Source organism: Pseudonaja textilis, chromosome 4 (assembly GCF_049901715.1).
Source record: "Pseudonaja textilis isolate UNSWEBS1 chromosome 4, rPseTex1.2, whole genome shotgun sequence".
NCBI classification, from domain to species: domain Eukaryota; kingdom Metazoa; phylum Chordata; class Lepidosauria; order Squamata; family Elapidae; genus Pseudonaja; species Pseudonaja textilis.
The window spans coordinates 92850711-92875949 of NC_141993.1; the positions used below are offsets into that span (position 1 = coordinate 92850711).

The window sequence follows — 25239 nt, forward strand, 5'->3', positions numbered from 1 at the left end:
TCCGTCCGTTCTAGGGTTGATTCTCCCTAAGGTCCGTCCATGGCTTCGCCGAACCTTCCCCGCCGTCCGCCAGCCCGCCCTGCTCCACGACGCCCATCATCCGCAGCCGGCGGGGGAAGAAAACGGAGGCCGAGACAAAGGGAACCTGAGGGTGGGGGAATCAAACTACACTTCCCGGCATGCGCAGGGAAGGGGCGGGGCGGGGCTGGGAGGGGCACAGAGAGAAAGAGAGAGAGAGACGAAAGAGAGAGAGCGGGACGTCCCCGCTTTACCTGGAGGGGCGGGGCCAGGCAATGCCCCGCCCCCGGCCCCGCCCCTCCCGCTAGAGAGGAGGGAGGAGGGCAAAGGAGGCGGCTGCAGCGGGACTGGCCGGAGCGGCGGAGCGAGAGGCCAGGCGCGTCCCCGCGGCGGGCGCGTGGGAGGGGGGCAAGAAGAGCAAGCCGCCTGTGTGTGGGGGGAAGGAGGGGGTGTTGTCCGGGCACGCGCGCTCCCGCCCCGCCCGCAACATGGCCGAAGTGGGCATCGACCGCTCCAAGCTGCCCGGCGTGAAGGAAGGTGAGGCGGGCGGGCGGGAAGGAGGCGGCCCGGGGGCCTCGCCCTCCCGGCTGGACGGAAGGAGCCCCACGCCGCATGGGCTTCCTTTGGGGCGGCAGCCACCACCAAGCCCGTGGTGCGTGGCCGGCCGGGGGAGGCAGCCGGGGGAGGCGGCGGCGCTTGGGTCGGACTTTCGGCTTCTCTCGGCCCGGGAGGGTCCGGAGGCCCAGCGGGGAAGGGCCGGGCCGGGCCGGGCCGAGCCGCCTGAGCGCCGGCCCCGCTTCAACAGCCGGGAAAAGCGGGGCGAGGGGGCCCGCGGGGTCGGCGCCACCTGTCGCGGGAAGCCAGCGGGGGCTCCCCGGCTTCGTTCAGGCGGTGGCGGCGGCGGCGGCGGCTTCCTCCGCTCGATACTTTGTAGCGGCGGGAAAGAAGGGAAGGAAAGAAGGGAAGGAAGGAAGGAAGGAGAGAAAAGGCGAGGGAGGGAGGGAGGGAAGCCGGCGCCTCCGGGGAGTCGCTTGGAAAGTCCCGGAGGGGAGCAGCCCCCGCCCCGAAAGAGGAGAGCTGGCTGGGGGTTTTCTCTGGCCGGCCTCCCTCGGTTCCTCCCTCTTTCTCCGTCTCTCTCTGACTTTCTCTCTCTTTCCCCTCCCTCTTTCTTTCTCTCTTTCCCTCCGTCTCTCTCTTTCCCCCTTTCACTCTCCTCTCTTGCTCTCTTTCCTCTTTTTCTCTCACTCCTCTCTTGTTCCCTCTTTCCCTCCCTCTCTCTTTCCACTTTTTCTCCTCTCTTTCTTTCTCCCCCTCTTTCTGTCTTTCTCTGTCTCTCTCTCCCCTCTTTTTCTCTTTCTTCTCTCTCTTTCTTTAACTCTCCCTCTTTCCTCTTTTTTCTCTCTCTCCCCTCTCTCTCTTCTGTCTTTCTCTGTCTCTCCCCTCTTTCTCTTTCTCCTCTCTCTCTTTCATTCTCTTTCCTTCCCTCTTTCTTTCACTCTCCCCTCTTTCCTCTTTTTCTCTTTCTTCTCTCTCTTTCTTTAACTCTCCCCTCTTTCCTCTTTTTCTCTCTCTCTCCCCTCTCTCTCTTCTGTCTTTCTCTGTCTCTCCCCTCTTTCTCTTTCTCCTCTCTCTCTTTCATTCTCTTTCCTTCCCTCTTTCTTTCACTCTCCCCTCTTTCCTCTTTTTCTCTTTCTTCTCTCTCTTTCTTTAACTCTCCCCTCTTTCCTCTTTTTCTCTCTCTCTCTTTCATTCTCTTTCCCTCCCTCTTTCTTTCACTCTCCCCTCTTTCCTCTTTTTCTCCTCTCTCTCTCCTCTCTCTCTCTCTTTCTCACATACACACACACACACACAACACCCTGCTTGCTGTTGCAGACTGCTTCCTCACTCCCCCAGGTGCAAAGCCCGCTTCTCCACACAGCTGGTCCTTGACCACAACAGGAGGCCAAAACTTCCACTGCCAGGCTAGGCATTTGCTAAGTGGGTTTTGCCCCACTTTACAACTTCCCTGGTCACCGTTGTTAAGGGAATCGCCACAGGTGTTAAGTTAGTCACACGGTCATTAAGTGAATCTGGCTTCCCCATTCGCTTTGCTTGTCAGAAGGTCACAAAAGGGGATCACGTGACTCCCCAAGGACACCGCAACCGTCGTAAATACGAGTCAGTGGCCAAGCCTCTGAATTTTGATCACGTGACCATGGGGGAGGCTGCAACGGTTGTAAGTGTGAGAAAAACAGTCCATCGGTCCCTTTTTTTCAGTGTCGTAAATTTGAACAGTCACTAAATGAAATGCGGCCTCCTGGAGGTCCCTTGAATTCCCTTTTGTGACCTTCTGAAAAGCAAAATCTGTGGGGAAGCTGGATTCACTTAATGACCATGTTCCTAACATAACGGCGGCGACTGACTGAAGAAATCTGGCGAGAAAAGTCGGAAACAGGGGAGCAAAACTCACCTCAGACTTTGTGGCTTGTGAGCAAAGCAGAGTCGCTGTGGCCAGCTGAAGAATTCCTCTTAAGATAAATCAACGAGTAGCCGTTGGGGTTAAACCGTGGAAATTGGGGGCTCAGCGGTGGTCGCAAGTCAAGAACTTGATGTACTTGTGGAATTGCTTTGAGAGAAGGAAAGTGACTTTGCAAGATCTGCCCGAGATTTTGTTTGTGAGACAAGCCCTTCCCTTGATTTTTCGGGAAAGATCTTATTCTGAGCAGTGGGCTGGACTAGAAGACCTCCAAGGCCCCTTCCGACTCTGGTATTCTGCTATTCTGTTATTGTTTGGGGGGGGGTGTTGGAGAAGAAGAAGAAGACCTAGGAAGTGGGATCCATTCTTGTCTCCCTGACCTCCTTTGGCCCCCGGAGTAAGTCTCTCTCTCTCTCTCTTTATCCTTGTGTAGTTTTAATCCTCCCTCTGGCCAGGAGGCATCAAACACGCGCACACACAAAGGACCCCCCAAATGCCTCCACACCTGCCTTACAAAAAAAAAAACCCACAACTTCTTCCAAGATATTTGCAGATTGTCTTAGCCTCAGGTATCAAAAAAAGAAAAAAAAAACAGACGAAAGTTGGAAGCAACTTTTCTGACTCACAATTTTTTTTATTCAAAGGCGGTGTGCGCCGCAGCTTCCTTAGATGTGTGTAGATGGGTTAAGCTGATTGCAGAAGGGGAATTTGCGCCTTGTCGGAAGGAACATGATGTGGGTTACGGCCTACATCCAGGGTGGCAACTAAAATAATGGCCATTATTTGCTTTATATTTGTACACACACGCGCTCACGGGTCCGTTTGCAAAACCACCTTTGGCCTGTTGCTAAAGGATGTTCTGGATTTGCAAAAAACAAAATAAAAAACCCACCACTTCTTGAGTTGCAAACTGAATTTGGCCAATATTGTAGATCACGGAGAAGCACCAAAATAAAGAGGGCTTCTTATCTACGGTTGGGAATGTAAGCAGCGAGAAGGGAAGATTTATCGTGCTTGGGTGGACATGTAAAAAAAAAAAAAAACTAAGAGAATTTTGCATTCAAAGGCACCGATTCAGAGGGTTTTTAAAAAGGGCCATTATACAGTTTGAGAGTAGAAGTCTTCCGTTTTGGCGGCTGGCGGACAAAGAGTTGGAAAAGAGGCGTGGAACTTTGTATATTTGTAGATTAAAAATGGCGGGGAGATTATTTTACGGTCAGAGGTGGAAATGTTTGCCAATCCCTACAGTGGAGGAAGGTTTGGTGAAGGTGAGGGTGGCTAAATTGACTCATTTGATGAGAGAAAAAGACGATATCTGTGCTTATTGCTGGCTGGAAATCGCTTCTGGACTTTTTGTGCAGAACAGACAAAAAAATAAATTTGTGATTTATGGTTTTGGTGCTTAGATGCAGATTTTAGGAAGAGAGAGTTCTGTTGCAACTTTTACAGGAAGAGGGAAATTTCTAATTGTATTTTTAACTGCTCTAAAAAAGATCAGAAACCATTTATTTACATCCTATTGTCTGTTTTTCTTTTTTCCTTCCTTCACTTTTAGCTTGCTTTCCTTTTCTTTGGCCTACCTTGCTTTTTATTAGTTTATATTTGTTTTTACCCTCGTTTTTAAAAGGTTTTAATAGCAGTATTTTTTTAAAAACCCAGAAAAAGCCAAAGTAAACATTGCGTAAACTTTTTGTTGTTGTGTACACAACCCGCTGGCTGGATCTTTACCAGACCTTTAGTACATTTTGCCAAATTATGTCATGCAAATAGTGTCCCAAGAGAAATATTTGGAAAACTGTGCAAGCTAAAACTTAGAATAATTTTTCTTACACTGAACAGCTAAAAAGTTATTGGTTTGTCTTAAGTTATTTGTCACTGAAAGGCAAGGAAAGATTTATCTGAGGTTTATGAGAAACAGCTACGGGCTGTCCTTGACTTAACAACAATTCATTTAGTAACCAGTCGACGTTACAACGGCTCTGGGAAAAGTGACTTATGACCCTGTTTCACACTTACAACCGTTGCCGCATCCCACGGTCCCGTGATCAAAATACAGACATACAGGTAGTCCTTGAGTTACAATAGTTCATTTAGTGACAGTTCAAAGTTATAATGGCAGTGAAAAATGTGAGTTATGACCATTTTTCACACTTATGACCATTGCAGCATTCATATGTCACATGATTTACATCTGGATGGTTGACAGCCAACTCTCATTTATGATGATTTCAATGTCCCAGAGTCACACAATTCTCTTTTTGCGACCTTTCCGATGAGCAAAAGTCAATGGGGAAGCCAGATTTGCTTAACGACCGGGTTACTAACTCAAGAACTGCAGTGATTCACTTAACAATGGCGTCAAGGTTATAAAATGGGGGAAACATTCACTTAAACACTGTCTCACCTAGCAAAACAGTAATTTTGGGCTCAGTTGTGGTCGTAAGTCCAGGATTCGCTTAACGACCGGGTTACTAACTCAAGAAATGCAGGGATCTACTGGACAAACGCATCAAGGGAAGTTGTAAAATGGGTCAAAACTTACTTATCAAACTTCTCACTTAACAAATACCTCTTTATGTTGCTAACATAAATGTTGGGCTCAATTCTGGTCATAAGTTGAGGACTACCTGTATTTATGATGGTCACAGTGTCCAGGGGATCATAGGATCCCCTTTTGCGACCCTTCTGACAAGCAATGTCGACGGGGAAGCTGGATTCACTTAAAGACCGTGTTACTACCTCAGCGACTGCCGCAATTCACTTAACAACGGTGTCAAGAAAGGTCATAAAATGGGGGGGAAGCGTTCACTTTAGCCCCGTCTCACTTAGTGACAGTAATTGTGGGCTCAGTTGTGGCCGTACGTCCAGGACGGACTGCCCAATTCCAGACCCCAGATTCAATCTCCAACCTTGGCCCCTTGAAGACTTCAACTCCCAGAATTCCTCAGCCGGTGAAGCTTCCGGCCTTCCACTCCCAGCACGGAAGAGAACTCAAATTCAAACGGAGAGATTGCAGAGGAGGGGATCTCAAGAGACGAAGCCAAGCCGACCAGGGGAATTCTGGGAGTTGAAGTCCTCCAGTCTTCAAGGGGCCGAGGTGGGAGACCCCCCTCTCTAGCCTAGAGACCAGAGGGCGACAGGTGCAAAATAACAGCTGGCGGAGTCAGTCACCTGTGGGAATGTCCTGCCGGAAACCTGCAGGAGTTTTATTTTTAAAAAGCGAAGGCCAATTTCACACCACGCGGCCCTTGCGAAGGGCTCCTTTCGAACCTCGGCTCCGCTGAGGAAGCATATTCCCAAGGGAGGAGGAGGAGGAGGCACCAAATTGCAGGCCTCAAAACAAATAAATAAATAAATAAATGAGCACCGCATAATCATAGTAATTAAGAGCGCAAATGAAGCTCCTTAGGAAAAAGGGGGCTGAACGGACGGGTGATCCCGGGAGGCTCTTGCGAGCTGCGTTGATTTTGGCAGAACGTTTGATGACCCAGCTAGGGAACGTCACCAGTGCTGGAAGGTTGTGGGGTGTGTGGAGAGGAGGAGGAGGAGGAAGGCTATGGGGTCCTTGGTGCCCTCTGAGCTGGGTTGTTTTCTTGCAGATGTTTTCATTAAACGGGAGTCAGTGGTTTAAGCGCCTGAATTTTGACCGTGGGACACCCCCCCCGGGGGAGGCGGCAATGGTCGTAAGTTTGAACAACGGTCGCAAGTCACTATTTTCTGTGCCATCGTAACTTGGCTCACTAAACGATCCCTAAGCCGAGGAGTGCTTCTGTTTGGAAACCACTTCTGGAGTTTGCCCTTGAGGTGTTTGGGGGGAAAAAGAAAGAAAGAAAGAAAGAAAGAAAGAAAGAAAGAAGGAAGAAAAGAAAAGAAAGAAAGAAAGAAAGAAAAGAAAGAGAAAGAGAAGAAAGAAAGAAAGAAAGAAAGAAAGAAAGAAAGAAAGAAAGAAAGAAAGAAAGAAAGAAAGAAAGAAAGAAAGAAAGAAAGAAAGAAAGAAAGAAAGAAAGAAAGAAAGAAGGAAGGAAGGAAGAGAGAGAGAGAGAGAGAAGAAAGAAAGAAAGAAAGAAAGAAAAGGCTGGAAGAAAGGAAACTAGAAAAGGAAGACTGGAAAGAAGAGAGGAAGGAAGGAAGGAAAAAAAGAAGGAAGGGAGGAAGGAAGGAAGGAAGGAAAGAAAAAGAAAGAAAGAAAGAAAGCTTTGATTTGGGGTTTAGTTGTGAAATTGGTTTGTTCTTACGGTATGTATTATTTATGAAAAAGTAAAGTTGAAAACGCCGTTGTGTTGTTGCACTGTTTTACTAAAGAGAGTCAGATGTCAGGGCTTTCCTTTGTCTTCCCCCTTTTTTATCCTATATTTTTTCCTCTCCTCCTCCCCTAAATTCCCATTCTTCTCATTTCTCCCCATTTTATAGTCCAACAAAGCCGTAGGAAAGGGGGCCCGGAAGGCCTGCTTTGGTCGGGAAGCTGACCCAAAGACGCTGACCCAAACCCAGAGGTCCTTTCCAAGGGGGGAGGGAGGGGAGTGGGGGAGGGGAGGGAGAGCCTGGACCTGATTTTTAGGGCCCGGCAGGTGGGTCTCCCTGGGTGCACCCCCTTAGCTCTGGCTCCAAAGCCCCTTTTCCTTCCCCTCCCCAGGGGCCTGGGAACCTGGTCTGAAGCGGCCCCTGCCCTTCAGTGGAGGGGGGGCTTCACCTTTGATCTCCCCCCTCCCTCCTCCCCTCCCTCCAGTGGGGCCCCGCAAACCCACTTCTGCACCGAGGAACAAGGGCCTCATTGTCTCGGGGAGGTTGCCCATTTTTTAAAAAGAAACTCTGGGTGGTTTTTTTTTATTATCTTTGACCCAGGTGTAGCACGCACACACGCACACACACACACACACACACACACAACCAAAGGGGGCTTCTGGGGCTTTGGATCCAGGGTGAGCTCTGCCCCCCCCACTGCAGCCTTGGGGTGCAGCCAGCATGGGAAAAAGCATGCACCCCAGAGGAGCCCAGCAATGGTTGGGGGTCTCTGAGGATTGATTGGCAGGTGGGGCTGGGAGAGGTGGGGGCAGGAACTGCGAGCTTGCTGGGATGGGGGGTTGGAGGCAGAGTGCCTGTGGAAGGCTGTCCCCCCACCCTTTGGGGAGACTGAGCCAGGGGGAGCAGCTGCTGTGGGGGAGCCCCAGATGCCCCCTCTTCCAATCCGCTCGTCCAGTCTTGACCACGTGGAAGGGCTTCCTCCAGAGGTGGGGGGTTCTGCTTCACCACGGGAGGTTTTAAGAAGAGAGTGGACGTTTGACTGAAATGGTACAGGGTCTTGAGCGGGTGGGGTGGACTAGAAGACCTCCGAGGCCCTTGTAGTCCTAGGATTCCGGAAGGAAGGAAGGAAGAAAAAGGAAAGAAGGAAAGGAAGAAAGGAAAGAAGGGAGGAAGGGAAAGGAAGAAAGGAAAGAAGGAAGGAAAAAGAGGGAGGAAGGGAAAAGAAGAAAGGAAAGGAAGAAAAAAAGGAAAGAAGGAAGGAAAAAGAAAGGGAGGAAGGAAAAGGAAGAAAGGAAAGAAGAGGAGGAAGGAAAGGAAGAAAGGAAAGAAGAAGGAAGAAAAAGGGAGGAAGGAAAGGAAGGAAGGAAGGAAAAAGGGAGGAAGGAAAAGGAAGAAAGGAAAGAAGGAAGGAAAAAGGGGAGGAAGGGAAAGGAAGAAAGGAAAGGAAGGAAGAAAAAAAGGAAGGAAGGAAGGAAAAGAAGAAAGGGAAGAAGGAAGGAAAAAAGAAAGGAAAGAAGGAAGGAGGGAAAAAGAAAGAAAAGAAGGAAGGAGGGGGAAAAAGGAAGGAAGGAAAAGGATGAAATAAAAGAAGGAAGGAAGAAGGGGGAAAAAAGAAAGGAAGGAAGGAAGGAAGGAAAGAAGGATGAAAGGAAAGAAGGAAGGAAGAAAAGAAAAGGAGGGAAGGAAGGAAATGGATGAAAACTAGTCCAGGAGAGAAACAACCTGGAATTATGGAGAAACTTCCTAACAGGGAGGGCAATGAACCAGGGGAACAGCTGGCCACTAGAACTTGTGGCTGCTCCATCACTGGAGATTGGACAATCTCCTGCTCAATCGGGGGTTGGACTAGAAGACCTCCATGGACCCTTCCAACTGTGTTATTTTGGTGTGTGGATGTCTGCTTCCTGCTTGCTCTTCACCCTTCTCACCCGCGCTGCCATTCACCCAGCCTCTTGTGCCAGCAGCCCGCTTCCTCCTCCTCCTCCTCCTTCCTTCCTTCCTTCCTTCCTCCTCCTCTTCCTTCCTTCCTTCCTTCCTTCCTTCCTTCCTTCCTTCCTTCCTTCCCTTCTTCTCCTCGGTTTCCTCCAGGCCAGCCCAGGGCTGCTACACCCGGCCAAAGTTCACCAGCTCCCCTCCCGGCCTGGCCGCCTCCGGTTTTCCGGGACTGGCAACAGCGGGAATGCAACGGTTCTACCCTGTTCCTGTGGTCCTCGGCTTACGACCTTTTAATGACCGTTTGAAGTATAAAGCACGGAAAGAAGGGAGTCGCCACCCTTTTTCGCACTTAACGACCGTCGCAGCTTCCCTGCAGCCACAAATTCAAGCCCTCAGCAACAGAGCCCGTATCGATTTTGACCACAACGGAGCCCCAACGTTTCTGTTGCTAAGTGAGACCCTTGTTAAGTGAGTCACGCCCCATTTTGCAACCTTTTTGGCCACCGCCGTTAAGTGAATCACTGTGGTTGTTAAGTGAGTTGCACCATTGTGAAGTGAATCCGGCTTCCCCCTGACTGGCTTGGCCGGTCAGAAGGTCGCAAAGAGGGGATCAAGTGACCATGGGGATGCCACAATGGTTGTAAGTGTGAAACAGGGTCATGTGTCACTTTTCCCAAGGCCGTTGCAACTCTGGCTGGTCACTAAATGAATTGTTGTCAGTCAAGTGGCTGAACCTCTGGGTTTTGGATCCCGTGACCCTGGGGAGGCTGCAACCGTCATAAGTGTGAAAAGTGGTCGTAAGTCACTCTTTTCAGTTATGTTGTAACTAACCCTGTCTCTCCCCAGGTCTGAGTATAACCGTGTGGCTTGTATCTTTACCATTTATATTGTTTTCTGCGTTCCCTAGAATGATTTGATTGCTTATTTAGCGTCCTATGACAATGATTCAGTGTTGTGTCTTAGGATTCTTGATGAATGTATTTTATTTTTTCTTTATGTGCACTGAGAGTATTTACGCCAAAGACAAATTCCTTGTGTGTCCAATCACACTTGGCCAAGAAAGAATTCTGTTCTATTCTGTTCTGTTCTATTCTATTCTATTCTATTCTATATTCTATATTCTGTTCTGTTCTATTCTATTTGATTCTATTTTCTATTATATTATATTCATTTTCTATTCTATTTTCTATTCTATTTTCTTTTCTTTTCTATTCTAATTGTTGTTTTCTATTCTGTTCTATTCCATTCATTATTCTATTCTATTTTCTATTCTATTCTATGCTATTTTCTATTCTCTCATTCTGTTCTATTCATTTTCTATTGTATTTTCTATTCTATTCTATTCTATTCTATTCTATTCTATTCTATTCTATTCTATTCTTATTCCTATTCCTATTCCTCTTCCTCTTCTATTTTCTATTTATTCATTTTCTATTCTATTCATTTTCTATTCTGTTTTCTATTCTATTTTCTTTTCTATTCTTTCTAATTATGTTGTTTTCTATTCTGTTCTATTCTATTTCAATTCCATTCACTATGCTATTCCATTTTCTATTATATTTTCTATTCTATGCTATTTTCTATTCTATTCTATTCATATTCTATTCTATTGTATTTTCTATTCTATTCTATTCTATTCTATTCTATTCTATTCTATTCTATTCTATTCTATTCTATTCTATTCTATTCTATTCCATTCCATTCTAAACAAACCATTATGAGCTGAGGGCCACCTGTAGATTTTTTGGGGGGGCGGGGGTTTCCTTCTCAAAAGCCTCTCGCATTCCCTGGGTTGCTTTTAGGGGTCCGTGAATTGGCGGCGGGGGTGGCGTTCGGGGGTGGAACTCCGGCTAAGATTTAGCCAGCTTTTCCTTTGAGTCCACGGGGGTTGCCTGCCTGGTGGAATTGGGGTGCTCTCTTCTCCCGGGGGGTGGGGTGGGGGGGAGGAATTTGCAGAGAGGTTTTCTAGATGTAAGTTGCTGGGAGACCCCTTTTATGCCCCTTATCCCCCCTCCCCACCGCCTGGGGCTTTGGGAAGAAAGAGAGGCTGCATCTGTTATCAAGCAAAGCCCACCCCCCCTCCTTCCCCTCCAGCCAAAGAGTGGGGGGCAGGAGGGAGGTGGGGGGCTCATCTCCAGGGCAACCAGCTCCAGCCAATCCAAGCTGATCCTTCAGAGCAAACCCCCCGCTTCCTACCACCCCCACCCCCACTTCTGGAGAAAGGTCAATTAAGCTATTTGTAAATGGGGCCGCAGCTGTTTGATTCATTCTTGGCTGACTCTGGGTTGGCGGCTGCGGTTGGTTTGGCTCCGGCTTTGGGAATTTGGGGTGGAGGCGTCTTCTGGGGGAGTCTGTATGTGTGTGTGGGGGGGAAGGGGGCCAGCTGGCAGGCTCCTGTGCTTGCTTGGCTGTCCCCCCATCCCCCGTCCCCGCAAGAACAGCTGAGAACCCAGAGCCACTTGGGATTTAACCGTGTTGGAAGGGACCCGTAGGTCACCTAGTCCAACCCCTGCCCGAGCAGGAGACCCCAGGCCCTTTCAGACAAGGGGCCTTTGACCTTGAACACCTCCAGGGATGGAGCGGCCACCACTTCTGGGGGGCAAGCTGTTCTACTGGCGAACCCAGCTGGCTTGAATAACAGAATGCCAGCGTTGGAAGGGACCTTGCAGGTCTTCTAGTCCAACCCTCTTCTCGAGCAGGGAGACCTTGGCCTCTACCGTTTCAGACGTGTCTGTCGGGTCTCTTCTTAAAAAGCTCCAGTGATGGAGCTGCCCACAAGGTCTGGAGAGAAGCTGCTGCCCTGGTGAACGGTCTTCACTTTCAGGAAGTTTCTCCTAAATTCCAAGTTTGCTTCTCTCCTTGATTAGTTTCCATCTATTGCCCTTCCTTCTTCTTCCCTTCCTTCCTTCCTTCCTTCCTTCCTTCCTTCCTTCCTTCCTTCTTCCTTCCTTCCTTCCTTCCTTCCTTCCTTCCTTCCTTCCTTCCTTCCTTCCTTCCTTCTTCCTTCCTTCTTCTTCCTTCCTTCCTTCCTTTTCCTTCCTTCCTTCCTTCCTTCCTTCCTTCCTTCCTTCCTTCCTTTCCTTCCCTTCCTTCTTTCTTCCTTCCTTCCTTCCTTCCTTCCTTCCTTCCTTCCTTCCTTCCTTCTTCCTTCCTTCCTTCCTTCCTTCCTTCCTTCCTTCCTTCCTTCCTTCTTTCCTTCCTTCCTTCCTTCCTTCCTTCCTTCCTTCCTTCCTTCCTTCCTTCCTTCCTTCTTTCCTTCCTTCCTTCCTTCCTTCTTTCCTTCCTTCCTTCCTTCCTTCCTTCCTTCCTTCCCTTCCTTCCTTCCTTCCTTCCTTTCCTTCCTTCCTTCCTTCCCTCCCTCCTTCCTTCCTTCCTTCCTTCCTTCCTTTCCTTCCTTCCTTCCTTCCTTCCTTCCTTCCTTCCTTCCTTCCTTCCTTCCTTCCTTCCTTCCTTCCTTCCTTCTTCCTTGCTTCCTTCCTTCCATTTTCTTCCCCCTTCATTCCTCTTTTCTTCTACCTAATTCCTCCCTTCATATTTTTCCTCCCTCCCATCCAAAACCATAGAATCCTAGGCTTGGGAGGGACCTTAGAGGTCTTCTAGTCCAACCCCCTGCTCAAGCAGGGAGACCCTGTGCCATCTCAAACAAGGGGCCATCCAGCCTCCCCTCCCCCCACCCAAAAAAAAGACCTCCAGTGATGGGGCAGCTCCATCTGAAGCAGTTTCCACCGGTTCCCTGTCTTCACTTTCAGACAGTTTCTGCTAAATTCCCGGTTGGTTCTCTCTCCTGGATGCGTTTCCATCTGTTGCTTCTTGTCCGGCCTTGGAAGTCTTGGGAGTCCATCTTCCCGGCAAGGGGTGGGTGGGGGGTGGTCTCCCCACCTCTTTCCTTCTGGTGGAGGGACTCCCTAGCAGTAAATTCAGGATAAAAGTCAGTTTTGATTGTTATCCCTTCTCTCTGAATGGAAGCGATTCTTGCCAGCCTGGAGGATGAAACCCCTTTGAAGTTTTTCCCTGCAGACGTTGCCGGTTTCACCGTCTCCTCGGTGGGGCCTTTGGTGCAAGATGTGCACCCTCCCACTGTCCCTGGCACACACCACCGGCTCTACACTCCCACCGGTTGTGTCTGTTGTGGTATCTTTTGGCCTCCACGTTGCGCTTGTGAAGAAGCCTTGAGATGCATCTGGAGAGATAATTTTGGGGGGGAGGTTTTGGGCGTCTGGTTAGCGTGCAAGAAGCTTGGTGTGGGATTTTTTTTGCACAGCCTTCCTGGAGGAAACAAATGTTCTTTTTTCTTTTTTCCCCCCTGCTTTTTCTCCCTAGTGTGTCGAGATTTTGCTGTGCGGGAGGATCACACGTTGGCCCACAGCCTGCAGGAACAGGAAAGTAAGTTGCACCTGAGGAAACCCTGCTGGTTTCTCTCCTCCTTCACGCATGGCGCGTTTTTTGCTATTCTTCTCTTGCTTCCGGTTCTGCTTGGTTGGGTTTTTATTCCAATTTTTAATCCAATCGGGCGGCTCCTGGCATTTCTGCGTCTTTATTGAGATGTACGGTATGTATCAGTTCATCCGAAGCAGCTTACCGAATTAATTAGAACATACGTGTGTGTGTGTGTGTGTGTGTGGTGTATGTATATGTATATGTATATATGCATATATATATGTTATGTTTTCGTGGGTATTTATATGTATGGTATTTAGCTTTGTTCGGGTATTTTCCCACGTCTTTATAGTTGTGCTTTTAAAGTTATAGCGACGTCACTATCACTTTAAAAGCACAACTGTAAAGACGTGGGAAAATACCCGAACAAAGCTAAATACCATACACACACACACACACACACACACACAAAATTGCAAATTGTGTAGGAAAAATTAGGTACAGGAAGTGCTCAAGTTACAACTGCTCACTTAGCAACTATTTAAAATTGTAACGGACCTCCCCAGAGGTATGTACAACCCAGTTCTTGAATTCCTAGGGTGACACACAAACACACACACACACACAATTTCCCATGTACTCACAAGACTGCATTTACAGCTGTTTGCAGTATCCCATGGTCATGGGATCACATTTTGTGATGGGTTTTTTTTTTTTTAATGAAAATCTGGAATTTACTTCTGGTTTTGAGGAGCAGGGAGAGGAGGAGGAGGAAGAGGAGGGAGAGAGAGGAGGAGGAAGAGGAGGGACTGAAAGAGAGGGCTTGATGCTCTCTGAGCTTGGTGATTTTATTGCAGATGTTTCCTTACCCAGCTAGGTATCAACATCCATGCTAGAAGGGAGAGAGGTTCATAGAGAGGAGGAGGAGGAGGAGGAGGACTGTGGGGTCCTTGGAGTTGTCTGAGCTGGGTGCTTTTCTTCTGGGCGTTTCATGACCCAACTAGGAGACAGCATCTATGCTAGAAGGGAGGGGGGTTTGTGAAGAGGAGGAGGAGGAGGAAGAGGAAGAGGAAGAGGAAGAAGGAGGAGGACTATGGGGTCCTTGCTCCCCCCTGAGTTTGGTGATTTTATTGCAGATGTTTCCTTACCCAACTAGGTATCAACATCCATGCTAGAAGGGAGAGAGGTTCGTAGAGAGGAGGAGGGTGTGGGGTCCCCTGAGCTTGTTGATTTTCTTCCAGATATTTCATGACCCAGCTAGGGGACATTATCAGTAGTAGAAGGGTGGAGGAGGAAGAGGACTGTGGGGTCCCTGGTGCTTTACTTCCAGGCGTTTCATGACCCAAGTAGGGAACATTATCAGGAGGAGGAGGAGGAGGAGGACGGACGGACGGCATCCTGATCGCTGTCCGTTTAGCCCTTTCATTGCCCACTTTGTGTCTCCTTCCAGTCGAGCACCACTTGGCCACCAACGTCCAGCGTAACCGCCTGGTCAAACATGACCTGCAAGTGGCCAAACAGCTGCAGGAGGAAGAGGACCGGAAGGGCCGGGCTCGCCTACAGGAGCAGCACAAGAACTTGTGAGTTGGGGGTGGGGGTGGGGAGGGGTTTTGAGGGGAGGGGCCACGGAGCAACGGTTGGCTGTGACCCCCCCTTTTCTTGTGACGCGAAAAATCCCCTCCAGCCGGCACCGTCAAACTTGGAAGACTCGAGGGGCTTCAACTCCCAGAATTCCTCAGCCAGCTATAAAGTGGCCGAGTTTGGAGACCGCTGACTTATACCAGGGGGCCATTTGAGTAACATTGACCCCTTTCAAGCTGGCGTTGTGCGGTGTGTGTGTGTGTCTGTGCGCGCGCGCCACTCTCTGTCAGCTTTGGAAGCCCTATTAGCACCAGGCGCTTCCAAGCCTGGGAAAAAGGGAGGGGGGAATTTCTTGGAGCGGATGTAGTTAGACCTAATAGCATTCTTTTTCCAAGTCAAGGTCATGTTGTTGCTGCACCTGGTGGAGAGGACGTCTCAAGTTGGGACGGAGGGTGATTGGAGCATGCGATGCGATGAGGGGTGCAGGGGGTAGATTTGTAGTTGTTGTTTTTTGTACTTACTGCAAGGAAACCCGCAACTTTCAGATTCGAGATTTCCCAGATGGGCCAGTTTGCTATCCGAATAAAACAGAACTTTGGAGACGATGTCTGGTTTGGAGTTACCTGTTGCAATGGCGGTTTTCTGGAACGCTGACCGGGTCCCTGCCGCACCCTGAGCTGGGTTGTTTTCCCGCAGATGTTTCCTGAGCCAACTAGGCAACATCATCAGTGCTAGAAGGGAGAGAGGGGTTGAGGAGGAGGAGGAGGAGGAGGGCGGGGAGGACGACCGTGGGGTCCTTCCTGCCCTCTGAGCTTGGGGCTTTTCTTGCAGACGTTTCATGACCACCATCAGTGCTAGCGCTAGTCCCAATTTTGGGGACCCCTGGTCGAAGCCAATGCAAGGCCCTGCATGCTGGGGACCCTCCTCTTTTAATTCCGTGCACGGGGCTAGAAAAAGAGGTCGGCGATCCAGCTGCGGGGTTTGGATGCTAACCGGTTCTGCCCGGTTCTATAGAGTAGGAGATGCAGAACCAGTTCTGTGTTGGCTGCTGTTTGGCCCACCCGCCCACCTGGGCTCTTACCTGTCCTTTATTCCCTGTTTTTTTTTCAACCTCAGCTGCTTTGCACGGCACAGCTGAGGTTGAAAAAGCAGGAAAAAAGAGGATTTTCAAACGCTGCGCACCTGCGCACACCACTTACCAGCCGTCCGGGCGGCACAGCTTTAGGTCTGTTACACACACGCGCACGCGCGCTCTAGTGCATGCGTGCGCAACACATAAGCGCCGAACCGCTAGTAACATCGGTTGAATCCCACCCCGGTCGGCTAGAATTGTGACTGTAAGGAACGTCGTGTCACCTCGTGTCACTTGAGCCACGTTTCAAGCGTGAACCAAGTTCAAGACGGGATCTAAACCGAACCGTAAAATAAATCCAATGAAATCATCGTGTGGCACGAAAGGATCCAGGCCGTGTCTGGAGGCCATTTTTTTTAAAAAAGGGAGAGGGGGCAAATTCCATGTTTTGGAAATGTCATAATGACTTTTTTGGGGTGGCGGGGGGCAGAATGTAAACACCAGGGTGCAGTTGTGAGCGTTGGAAAAGGATGTAAGGAAGAACTGGGAAGAAGTGCAGAGAAGGCAGGCAAGCAGTCGTAGAAGGCCAGGCTGGGTGATAAATAACAGAACTGATAATCAGAGTTGGAAGGGACCTTGTAGGTCATCTAGTCCAACCCCCCCCCCCCAAGCAGGAGACCCTACACCATTTCTGACAAATGGAAGTCCAATCTCTTCTTGAAAGTCTCCAAGTGTTTGGGATGGATGGAGGTGTGCGAGACTGGCTTGCAGATAGATGACCAGCTGCATAGGCCATGTATGTAACACACACGCGCGCACACACACACACACACACACACACACACACACACATGCAAGCAGGACTCTGGTGAGTACCTGGCCTATTTAGGAAAACCTGGCTTGCTGCTTCTGAACAGGCCAGGCTGAAGCCCCGTTGGAGGTTTGCTTCTAGTCCTTGAGGTGCGTCCCAGGTTCATAGCTGGAGGGCGTGAAAAGGAGCGGAGGGATGTTTCATAAGAGCCGCTGACATCACTCTTAGGGCGGGCCTGAACGAATGAAGGGATGCAGTCTAGACAGTCAAAGCTTCCCTCCTCATACCAAGGTGGCTGAGCAGGTGGTGGACGTGGACTTCTGGGTCTGTTTAGGGAGGTCTGGGTTTGCGGGGGGGGTCTTCTCCGTCTCTTCCCTTTCTCTTTTTCTTTCTTTCTTTTCCTGCTTCCCTCCCTCCTCCTCCTCCTCCCTTCTAGCCCTGATGAAGACCCCTAGTTGGGTTATGAAAGGTCTGCAGGAAAACCACAAGGTTCTCAGAGCACCAAGGACACCACGGTTGTTCCTCCTCTTCCTCCCTCCCTCCCTTCCCTCCTTCCTTCCTTCCTTCCTTCCTTCCTTCCTTCCTTCCTTCCTTCCTTCCTTCCTTTCTTCCTTCCGGTCTTGATGAAGTCCCCTAGTTGGGTTATGAAAGGTCTGCGGGAAAACCACAAGGTTCTCAGAGCACCAAGGACACCACGGTTGTTGTTCCTCTTCCTCCCTCCCTCCCTCCCTCCTTCCTTCCTTCCTTCCTTCCTTCCTTCCTTCCCTTCCTTCCTTCCTTCCTTCCTTTCTTCCTTCCGGTCTTGATGAAGTCCCCTAGTTGGGTTATGAAGGTCTGGGAAAACCACAAGGTTCTCAGAGCACCAAGGACACACGTTGTTCCTCCTCTTCCTCCCTCCCTCCTCCTTCCCTCTTTCCTTCCTTCTTTCCTTCCTTCCTTCTTTCCTTCCTTCCCTCCTTCCTTTCTTCCAGCCTTGATGATGTCCCCTAGTTGGGTTATGAAAGGTCTGCGGGAAAACCACAAAGTTCTCAGAGCACCAAGGTCACCCCAGTCAGAGGTGGGATTCAGCCCGTTCTGATCTGGAGAACCGGTAGCGGAAATTTTGAGTCATTGGGAGAACCGGCCAATCCCACCTCTTCTCCGCCTCCCATCGAGTCCCACTGATCGGCTGGGTCTCCTTGGGTTGCCCTGCCCAGGAGAACGGAGCTGGAAAGCAGGTCCGTAGGGTGGGGAGGAAGGGAGAATTCGCAGGATTCTTCCCCTGCCACGCCCACCAAGCCACGCCCATAGAACTGGTAGTAAAAAAATTTGAACCCCACCCACAGTCCATTTCCTCACCCTTCTCCTCCTCCTCCCACCATTGTCACCATTTCTTTCTCCTCCTTTCCCACAATTCCTTCTCCTCTTCCTCACCCCTTTTTCTATCTTCTACTCCCCTATTTGTCGTGGTCCGCCTGCAGAGCTGGCAGGAGAGTCGGACAGTGGGGAAGAACGGGGACCAGTTTGGGAGCCTGGGGAGGACTCGGACGAGGGTCCTGCATCCGATGCAGAGATGGGGCCGGGGTCATCTGGGAGTGGGATGCTGACTCTGGAGCCTTTGGAGTCTGGCAGCAGCGAGGAAGAGGAGCAAAGGGAGCCTGTTCCCAGTGCGCGTATGCACAGAGCTGCCAGAAGGCGAGAGCAGCTGAGACAAAAGGGGCGACTCGGGAGTAAGGCTGGGAGGTGATTGGCCCCTCCCGTAAGACATAAAGGAGGAGCAAAGGGAGAGGAGCCTTTGCAGGAAGCAACTTTGTTCGCTCTGGTCGGTTTAAACTCTGAAGCTCCGTGTGGACTTTGTGCTCCGTTTGACCTTGTACAGCGAATAGACGATTTAGTCGTGGGCAGCATTTCAAGGGAGATAAAGGTGGGTGATTATCAGCCTTATCCCAAAGGACCTGTGGCAGAACTTCTGTGAGACTCTTCATAAACTGCAGGGGACTCATTAGGGACCGTGAATGCATATAATTCACAGACGTTGAAATAAAAAGAGGTTTTTTGGGGGACTAAGCGTGTGATTGTTACTGTCTTGACAAGCCTTGATCAGAACCCTTATTTTTCCTCCTCCTCCTCCTCCTCCTCCTCCTCCTCCTCCTCCTCCTCCTCCTCCTCCTCCTCCTCCTCCTCCTCCATGCCTGGCTGGGGAATTCTGGGCGTTGAAGTCCACAAGTCTTAAAAGTGGACAGCCCTTGTCTCAGCCCACAATTCTTGCACCCAAACGGTCTCTTTCGTCTTGAAGGCCTTGGTCGAGCTTCTTCTGAGCCAAGGCGGAAGCCCCCCCCCCCCGCCCCCGGTTTCCCTCGTCTCCCGTCCCCCCGCTCGGTGCTTCCTCCCCGCCTCCCACCCACCCAACTCACGAAAGGACCCTCTGCTGCAATTTTCAGAGAACGGCAGGACTGCGAGATCGCCCAGGAAATCCAGGTCAAACTGGTCATCGAAGCCGAAGAGCAACGACGCCAGGAAGAGGATGATGAGGTAACCTTCACCTGGGCAGGGGTCTCCAACCTTGGCCAGGTGAAGCCTGGCGGACTTCAACTCCCAGAATTCCCCAGCCAGCCAGCCGTGTCTGTTTCTTTCTCTCTTACCCCGCAAAGAGGAGAGAGGTTGCAGAGGAAGGGATGGCAAGAGAGGAAGCTGTGCTGGCTGAGGAATTCTGGGAGTTGAAGTCCACAAGTCTTAAAGTGGCCAAGGCTGGAGACCCCTGACCTGGAGGAAGCCAACAACCCTCCCAGCTTTTCCCACCTGAGCTTTGACTTGCCTGCAAAGGTGCGCCGCTAGCTCTCGACCTCCAACCATTCATTTAGTGACCGTTCAAACAAGGAACTTATGGCCGTTTTCCCACACTTTTTTTTTAAAAAAAGATATTTTTATTGTATATTTTTCCTCGATATACATATTAACATACTATACGTCATTGTGTACTAGTTATATCAGGTCCCTTTTTTCTCTCTCTCTCTCATCCTGTTAGACATCCTAGTTCAAACTATCATACAGTATAACCTCTCTCGACTCCATAGTGTCATGCGTCAGCATTATAATTATTATTTACTTAGGCTAAGAGTGTGCAGCGGAAATCCAAGCCCAGAAAACACACAGGTGACCGATTCATCAGGATCTTTAACTTCTTTATCAACATAATAAGATGGGCAAAGTTTACAATACCATTTGTAGATTCTTTCCAAGTAACTTAAGCAAAAACACCACCAGCAGCAGGTCAGAGGGCTCAAAACAGCAAGCAAGCAAGTCAGTTTCACTTTCGATTCTCCGCCAAACCACACCCACCCAGGCTGTCCACTCCCATTGGCTGGTCTGTTGCCATGGTTACTATGTTAACCATGTCTCTGCCAATTCATGAATATATTCTGACGACTTGTTTCTACCATAATAGGCTGTTACAATTCTCATTTTGTGTGTTTCATACTATATTCACATGCAATCCCCTAATCCTGTTTCTTACATAGTTTATTCTTACGGATGTCTGTCTTTCTGCATTTATTTTTATTTTTTTTAATCTTCTTTCCTCATTCAGTACTAGTCTCTGCATCTAGGATTTATCCAGTTATACAATACGTCCTGTGTTAGTTGTTAGTATTCCGATTTCCTCATTGGCCTTTGAGTTCCGTTCTAAGCCTGTGCCGTTTTTCCACACTTTACGGCCGTCGCAGCCTCCCCAGGGTCCCGTGATTCGAATTCAGACCCCGGGCAACTGACTCGTACTTAGGATGCAGTGTCCTGAGGTCACGTCATTCCCCGCCTTGCGTCCTTCGGACGAGCAAAGAAAACGGGGAAGCCGGCTTCACTTAACGGCCGTGGGACTGACTGACAACCACGGCAGTGACTGTTCAGTTTTAACAACGGTGGCAAGACAGGTCGTAAAAGGGAGCAAGGCTCACTCACTTACCAACCTACATTTGGGGCTCCCCTGGGGTCGTAAAATCCAGGGCTAACTTTTAGAGAGGAGACCTCCAGGTTGGGTGGGCCCTCTTGGAGTACTTATCAACAGGACAGGACAACAGAGCCAGAAGGGGGCCTTAGAGGTCTTCTAGCCCAATCCCCGGGAAGACCAAACACCTGGATTTCCAGGTAAACGGGGTGCTTCGTTCCAGGACATCGCGTGGATTCTGCAGCAGAAGGAGCTCCAGGAGGAGAAGAGGAGGAAGAAGCCTCCGCCGGATCCCTCGCGCTTGGCCGCTTCCGAGGAAGGTCCCTCCCTGGAGACCAGAGGTGAGCGGAGGGGCTGCTTCCTCCCCCCTTCCCTGGCTTTCTGCCCTTTGACCTCTGCAAGGGGAGCCATTTGGGTGTGGCGATTAAGACGGGGAGGGGGACTCTCTGGGGCCTGCCCTTCCCTCTCGACCCGAGGAAGGAGGCAAGGGCTTCTGGTGAATGGGTCAAGGGAAGGGACGGCCGGGGTTGAGGCGACTCAAAGACACAAACACACACACACACACACACACACACACACACACACACAGATCTTGCCAAGGGTCCAGAGGTTCTTTGAACCAGGGGTCTCCAGCCTTGGCCCCTTTAAGACTTGTGGACTTCAACTCCCAGAATTCCTCAGCCAACAGCTTTAGATTAGACAGAACTCCAGAGGCCCTCAGCCAGCTGGCTGAGGAATTCTGGGAGTTGAAGTCCACAAGTCTTAAAGGGGCCAAGGCTGGAGACCCCTGGTTTAAACTGCAACCCAGGAGCCCAAAGAGGATTCAGAATTACAAAGTAACAGAGGTGGAAGGCGTTTTAGAGGTCTTCTAGTCTACCCCTCTGCCCGAGATCATAGCAACGTAACGGTTGGAAGGAACCTTGGGGGTCCACTAGTAAAGTCCCCCGCCCCGTGCAATGTTGTAGACTCATAGAGCTGTCAGGGGAACTTGGAGGTCTTCCAGTCCACCCCTCTGCCCTCGATCATAGAAACCTACAGCTGAAAGGGACCCTTTGAGTTCAAGCAGCTGCCGGCTGGGGAATTCTGGGACTTGAAGTCCACAAGTCTTCAAAATGGCTGACGTTGGACAGTCCCTGCCTTAGGATCTCCCCGGGGGAGCGGGGGGGCGAGAGGGACGCTGGACTCTGCTCGGCGTGAATGACCTCCTCCAAAGCCAACTGGACAGACCCGGGTGCGAGGTTCTTCCGTGCTTCCTTCCGACCTTCCACGAAAGCCACCCTCGGTTTGATCCTCCTCCTCTTCCTCCTCCTCCTCCTCATCGCTGCTGCCGAATGGAAATGATCTCTGGGATTGTGATTTATGCACCGGCTGTTCTCCTCCTCCTCCTCTTCCTCCTCCTCCTCTTCCTCTTGGAAGGCCTTAACGTGATCAAAGGACCTTCCCCAGCTGGGATTGAATGAGCTGGGTGGGGAACTCGCTTGGCGTGGTTTCTTCCGCTGTGCATCTGTGCAACACATTCGGCGCTTTTCTTCGTCTTGGGCGTGTCGGGAAGACGGCAGGCCGTGGCCTTCCCATCCAAACGGAGGTCGCCGGTTTCCCTTAAAGAGCTGGATCGCTTCGGGGCTAACGGCCAGAGCTCACCTGCCGCCGGGCTCTCCTGGGCCCGCTTGCGCAGGTAGCGCAGAGTCGATCACACGTTCACCTGGCCAGCGTGGCAATCCAGCCCCTTTCTCGGTGGAGTGGTGGCGGTGCGCCTGCCCTGCAGCTGTGTGGCCTGTTTCCTCTCCTTCCTCCGCTTGGACCCCGTCTGCCCTGAGCGTCAGATTAGGTACTTCCACCCCAAAAAAGGAGGAGATTTGTAGCGCTGGGTGGGACAATTGGGGGCCCTGGGGGCTCTCTGAGCTCGGGTGGCTTCTTGCGTGACCCAGCTAGGTCACATCACCAGTGCTAAAAATGGGGACGCGGGAAGTATTTATGGAACACAAAGTAGATTTGTAGGAAAATAGCTCAACGCATCTTAAGAGCTTCCCAGGAAATACTTTCTACCTTCAAACAGATCAATGAATATATTGGGAAAAGCAATAATGGATGACTAGCACTCTCACAGCTTTGGAGTTGCTCTTTTTTTTTTTACAAAGCTGACATCAACTGCTAAGGTATTATTCTTCCTACATTTCTCTCAAAAATGTGCGCTGATGATGTTACCTAGTTGGGTCATGAAACATCTGCAAGGAAACAACTCAGGTTGTCTGAAGAACACACGGTCCTCCTTTTCCCCCTCCTCATCCTCTTCCTCATCATCCTCTTCCTCATCCTCTTCCTCCTCCTCCTCCTCCTCCTCCCTATCTCCTCTTCCTCTTCTGCTTCTCATCTTACTCCTCTTCTGTTTCTCTTCCTCCTTTTCTTCTGCTTCCCCCCTCCCCCCTCTCCTCTTTCTCCTCCTCTACTTTTCCTTCTCCTTTTCTATCTCTTCATCCCTTTCTCCTCCTCTTCTGCTTCCTCTCCTCCTCCCCATCTCCTCTTCCTCCTCCCTTTCTCCTCCTCCTCCTCCTGCTTCCCCTCCTCTGCTTCTCCTTCTCCTTCTCCTCCTCCCCATCTCCCTTCCTCATCCCTTCCTCCTCCTCCTCCTCTGTTTCTCCTCATCTTACTCCTCTTCTGTTTCTCTTCCTCCTTCTCTTCTGCTTCCCCCTCCTCCCCATCTCCTCTTTCTCCTCCTCTACTTCTCCTCCTCCTTTCTATCTCCTCTTCCTCATCCCTTTCTCCTCCTCTTCTGCTTCCTCTCCTCCTCCTCCCCATCTCCTCCTCCTCCTCCTCCCTTTCTCCTCCTCCTCCTGCTTCCCCTCTTCTGCTTCTCCTTCTCCTCCTTTCTATCTCCTCTTCCTCATTCCCTTTCTCCTCCTCCTCTGCTTCTCCTTCTGCTTCTCCCCCCTCCCCGCAAACCCCCCCTTTTCTCCACTTCCCAAACCCCACTCCCTTCTAGCGCTGAAAACGTTACCTAGTTCAGCAATGAAATGTCCGCACCCAAACCACCAAGCCCAGAGACCACAAGTATCCCTCCTCATCTCGACCCCCGAGCTGCAAATATTCTCCTTTGCTGGTTCTGGCTTTGCATTCTGTCGCTGCTTCTGGGTGCTCTTGCCAAGGTGGGAATTTACGAAGGTAACACTTGGTGCCAAATTTCCCTTGGTGCTTGCCCACACGCCGATTGGGGGCAGAGGGGGGGTCCCCCAAACCCCTCAATCCCTATACAACAGAGGTCTCCAAACTTGGCCCCTTTAAGACTTGTGGACTTCAACTCCCAGAATCCTCCAGCCAGCAGAGCCGGGATTGGAAGTCCACAAGTCTTAAAGGGGCCAAGTTTGGGGAACCCCGATACACAACGACGCAGCTTGTCAATGGAGATTCTTCGCCATCCAAGGTTGTCCCCAAAGTGCTTCTTTCTAAAAAAGGCAACTGGACTTTCTTTGATGGTTTTATGTGTTTTTTTCCCCCTTAAAACATTTCCCTTCTCCTCCGAGAAGCTTCCTCAGTTCTAACTTCTTGGACGAGAAGCAAAAAAGTTTTCAAAGGAAAAAAACAAAACAAAACCCCAAGGAAGTCCAGTTGCCGTTTGGAAGGGAAAAAAAGAAAAGCACCTTTGGGACAGGTATGACCTGGGAGGGGGGGGACCAAGATGGCTTTTTGACCTCTGGAGCAAGAAAGCAAACTTTTTGGCCTGTGCTGGGATCCCCCCAACAATGCCCCCCCCCTCGGGGACTCTCACGCGTGGGATAATTTGAAAGCGGTTTCAGTCCTTGAAGGTGGTGGTGATAATCGGCAGGTAGACCCGTCCTTCTCCGCCCCGGGGTGCTTCTTGCTTTCCTCGCGAGGCGAAGGGTCATCCTGAGTTCAGGGGGTGCGGTGGATCGCAGTCTGGATTCCCAAGAGGGAGGGGCTGTGTTTTGGAGGAGCAAGAGACCGCAAAGTTTAGAGAGAGCTGGGTGGGGAGGACGAGAGGCAAGGCGGCGCCTCCCTAGAAGTTCTCAAACTGAGGGCAGAGAATCCCCGCGTTGGAAGGGACCCTTGGAGGTCTCCTAGTCCAACCCCCTGCTTAGGCAGGGAACCCTACACCACGTCGGACCAAAAGGGTTGTCCAAAACTTCCCGTGTTGGAGCATTTAAGAACTTCCGTTCCTCTGGTTAATCGTTTCTCACTGTCAGGAAATTTTATCTTTCATGAAGTTTTATCTTTCATGGAGCCAGGAGTTACTTTCACTTGGCAAGATTCGGTCTCTGGGCAAAGAACAACCTGTAGGAAGCTACTCGGGAGTAAGTACAGGGAGGCCTTGACTCACGGCCCGTTTGCTTAGCGGCTGCTCCAAGTTACAGGGACGGGTGGCCGCTCTTCACACTTAACGCCCGTCGCCACCTCCCGTTGGTTGCGTGCTGAACATTCGGACGCTTGGCCCCTGGCTTGCACTTAGGACGGCTGTCTCGGGGTCACGTCATTTCCCCAGGAGCCCAGTCAACGGGGGATCCGGCTTCACTCAACAACCGTGCGACTCATTTTAACGACGGCGGCAATTCACTTACCAACAGTGGCAAGAAAGGTCGTAAAACGGGGCACAACTCACTTGGACAGCCGCCTGGCTGAGCCACGGAGGTTTGGGGGCTCGAATTGTGGCTGTGAGTCAAGGACTCCCTGTAACTCCGCAGAGGTTGAGGAGCCGGACAGGTGATGGAGGGGCTTGCGGGGGGGGTAGCAGGTCGCGGGGGGGAGCCCAGTCCACCTGCTGAAGAAGCTGGCAAGGAAGGGCCTAAGGGACCTCCCGCCACAGGACCCCAGCTACA

General features: G+C 50.6%; 1 protein-coding gene across 4 annotated transcripts in view; it reads left to right on the forward strand.

Annotated features, from left to right (window-relative positions):
• The first annotated feature begins 497 nt into the window (after positions 1-497).
• Positions 498-25239, forward strand: part of CCDC50 (coiled-coil domain containing 50) — a 43191-nt gene continuing 18449 nt past the window's right edge. For all 4 annotated transcript variants that reach the window (XM_087933744.1, XM_087933745.1, XM_087933746.1 and 1 more), the window contains exons 1-5: positions 498-555; positions 12971-13033; positions 14478-14607; positions 18912-19002; positions 20634-20751. In XM_087933744.1, coding sequence (XP_087789870.1) covers positions 507-555; positions 12971-13033; positions 14478-14607; positions 18912-19002; positions 20634-20751 — 451 coding nt within the window. In that variant the 5' untranslated portion in view covers positions 498-506. The remainder of the gene's footprint in view (positions 556-12970; positions 13034-14477; positions 14608-18911; positions 19003-20633; positions 20752-25239) is intronic.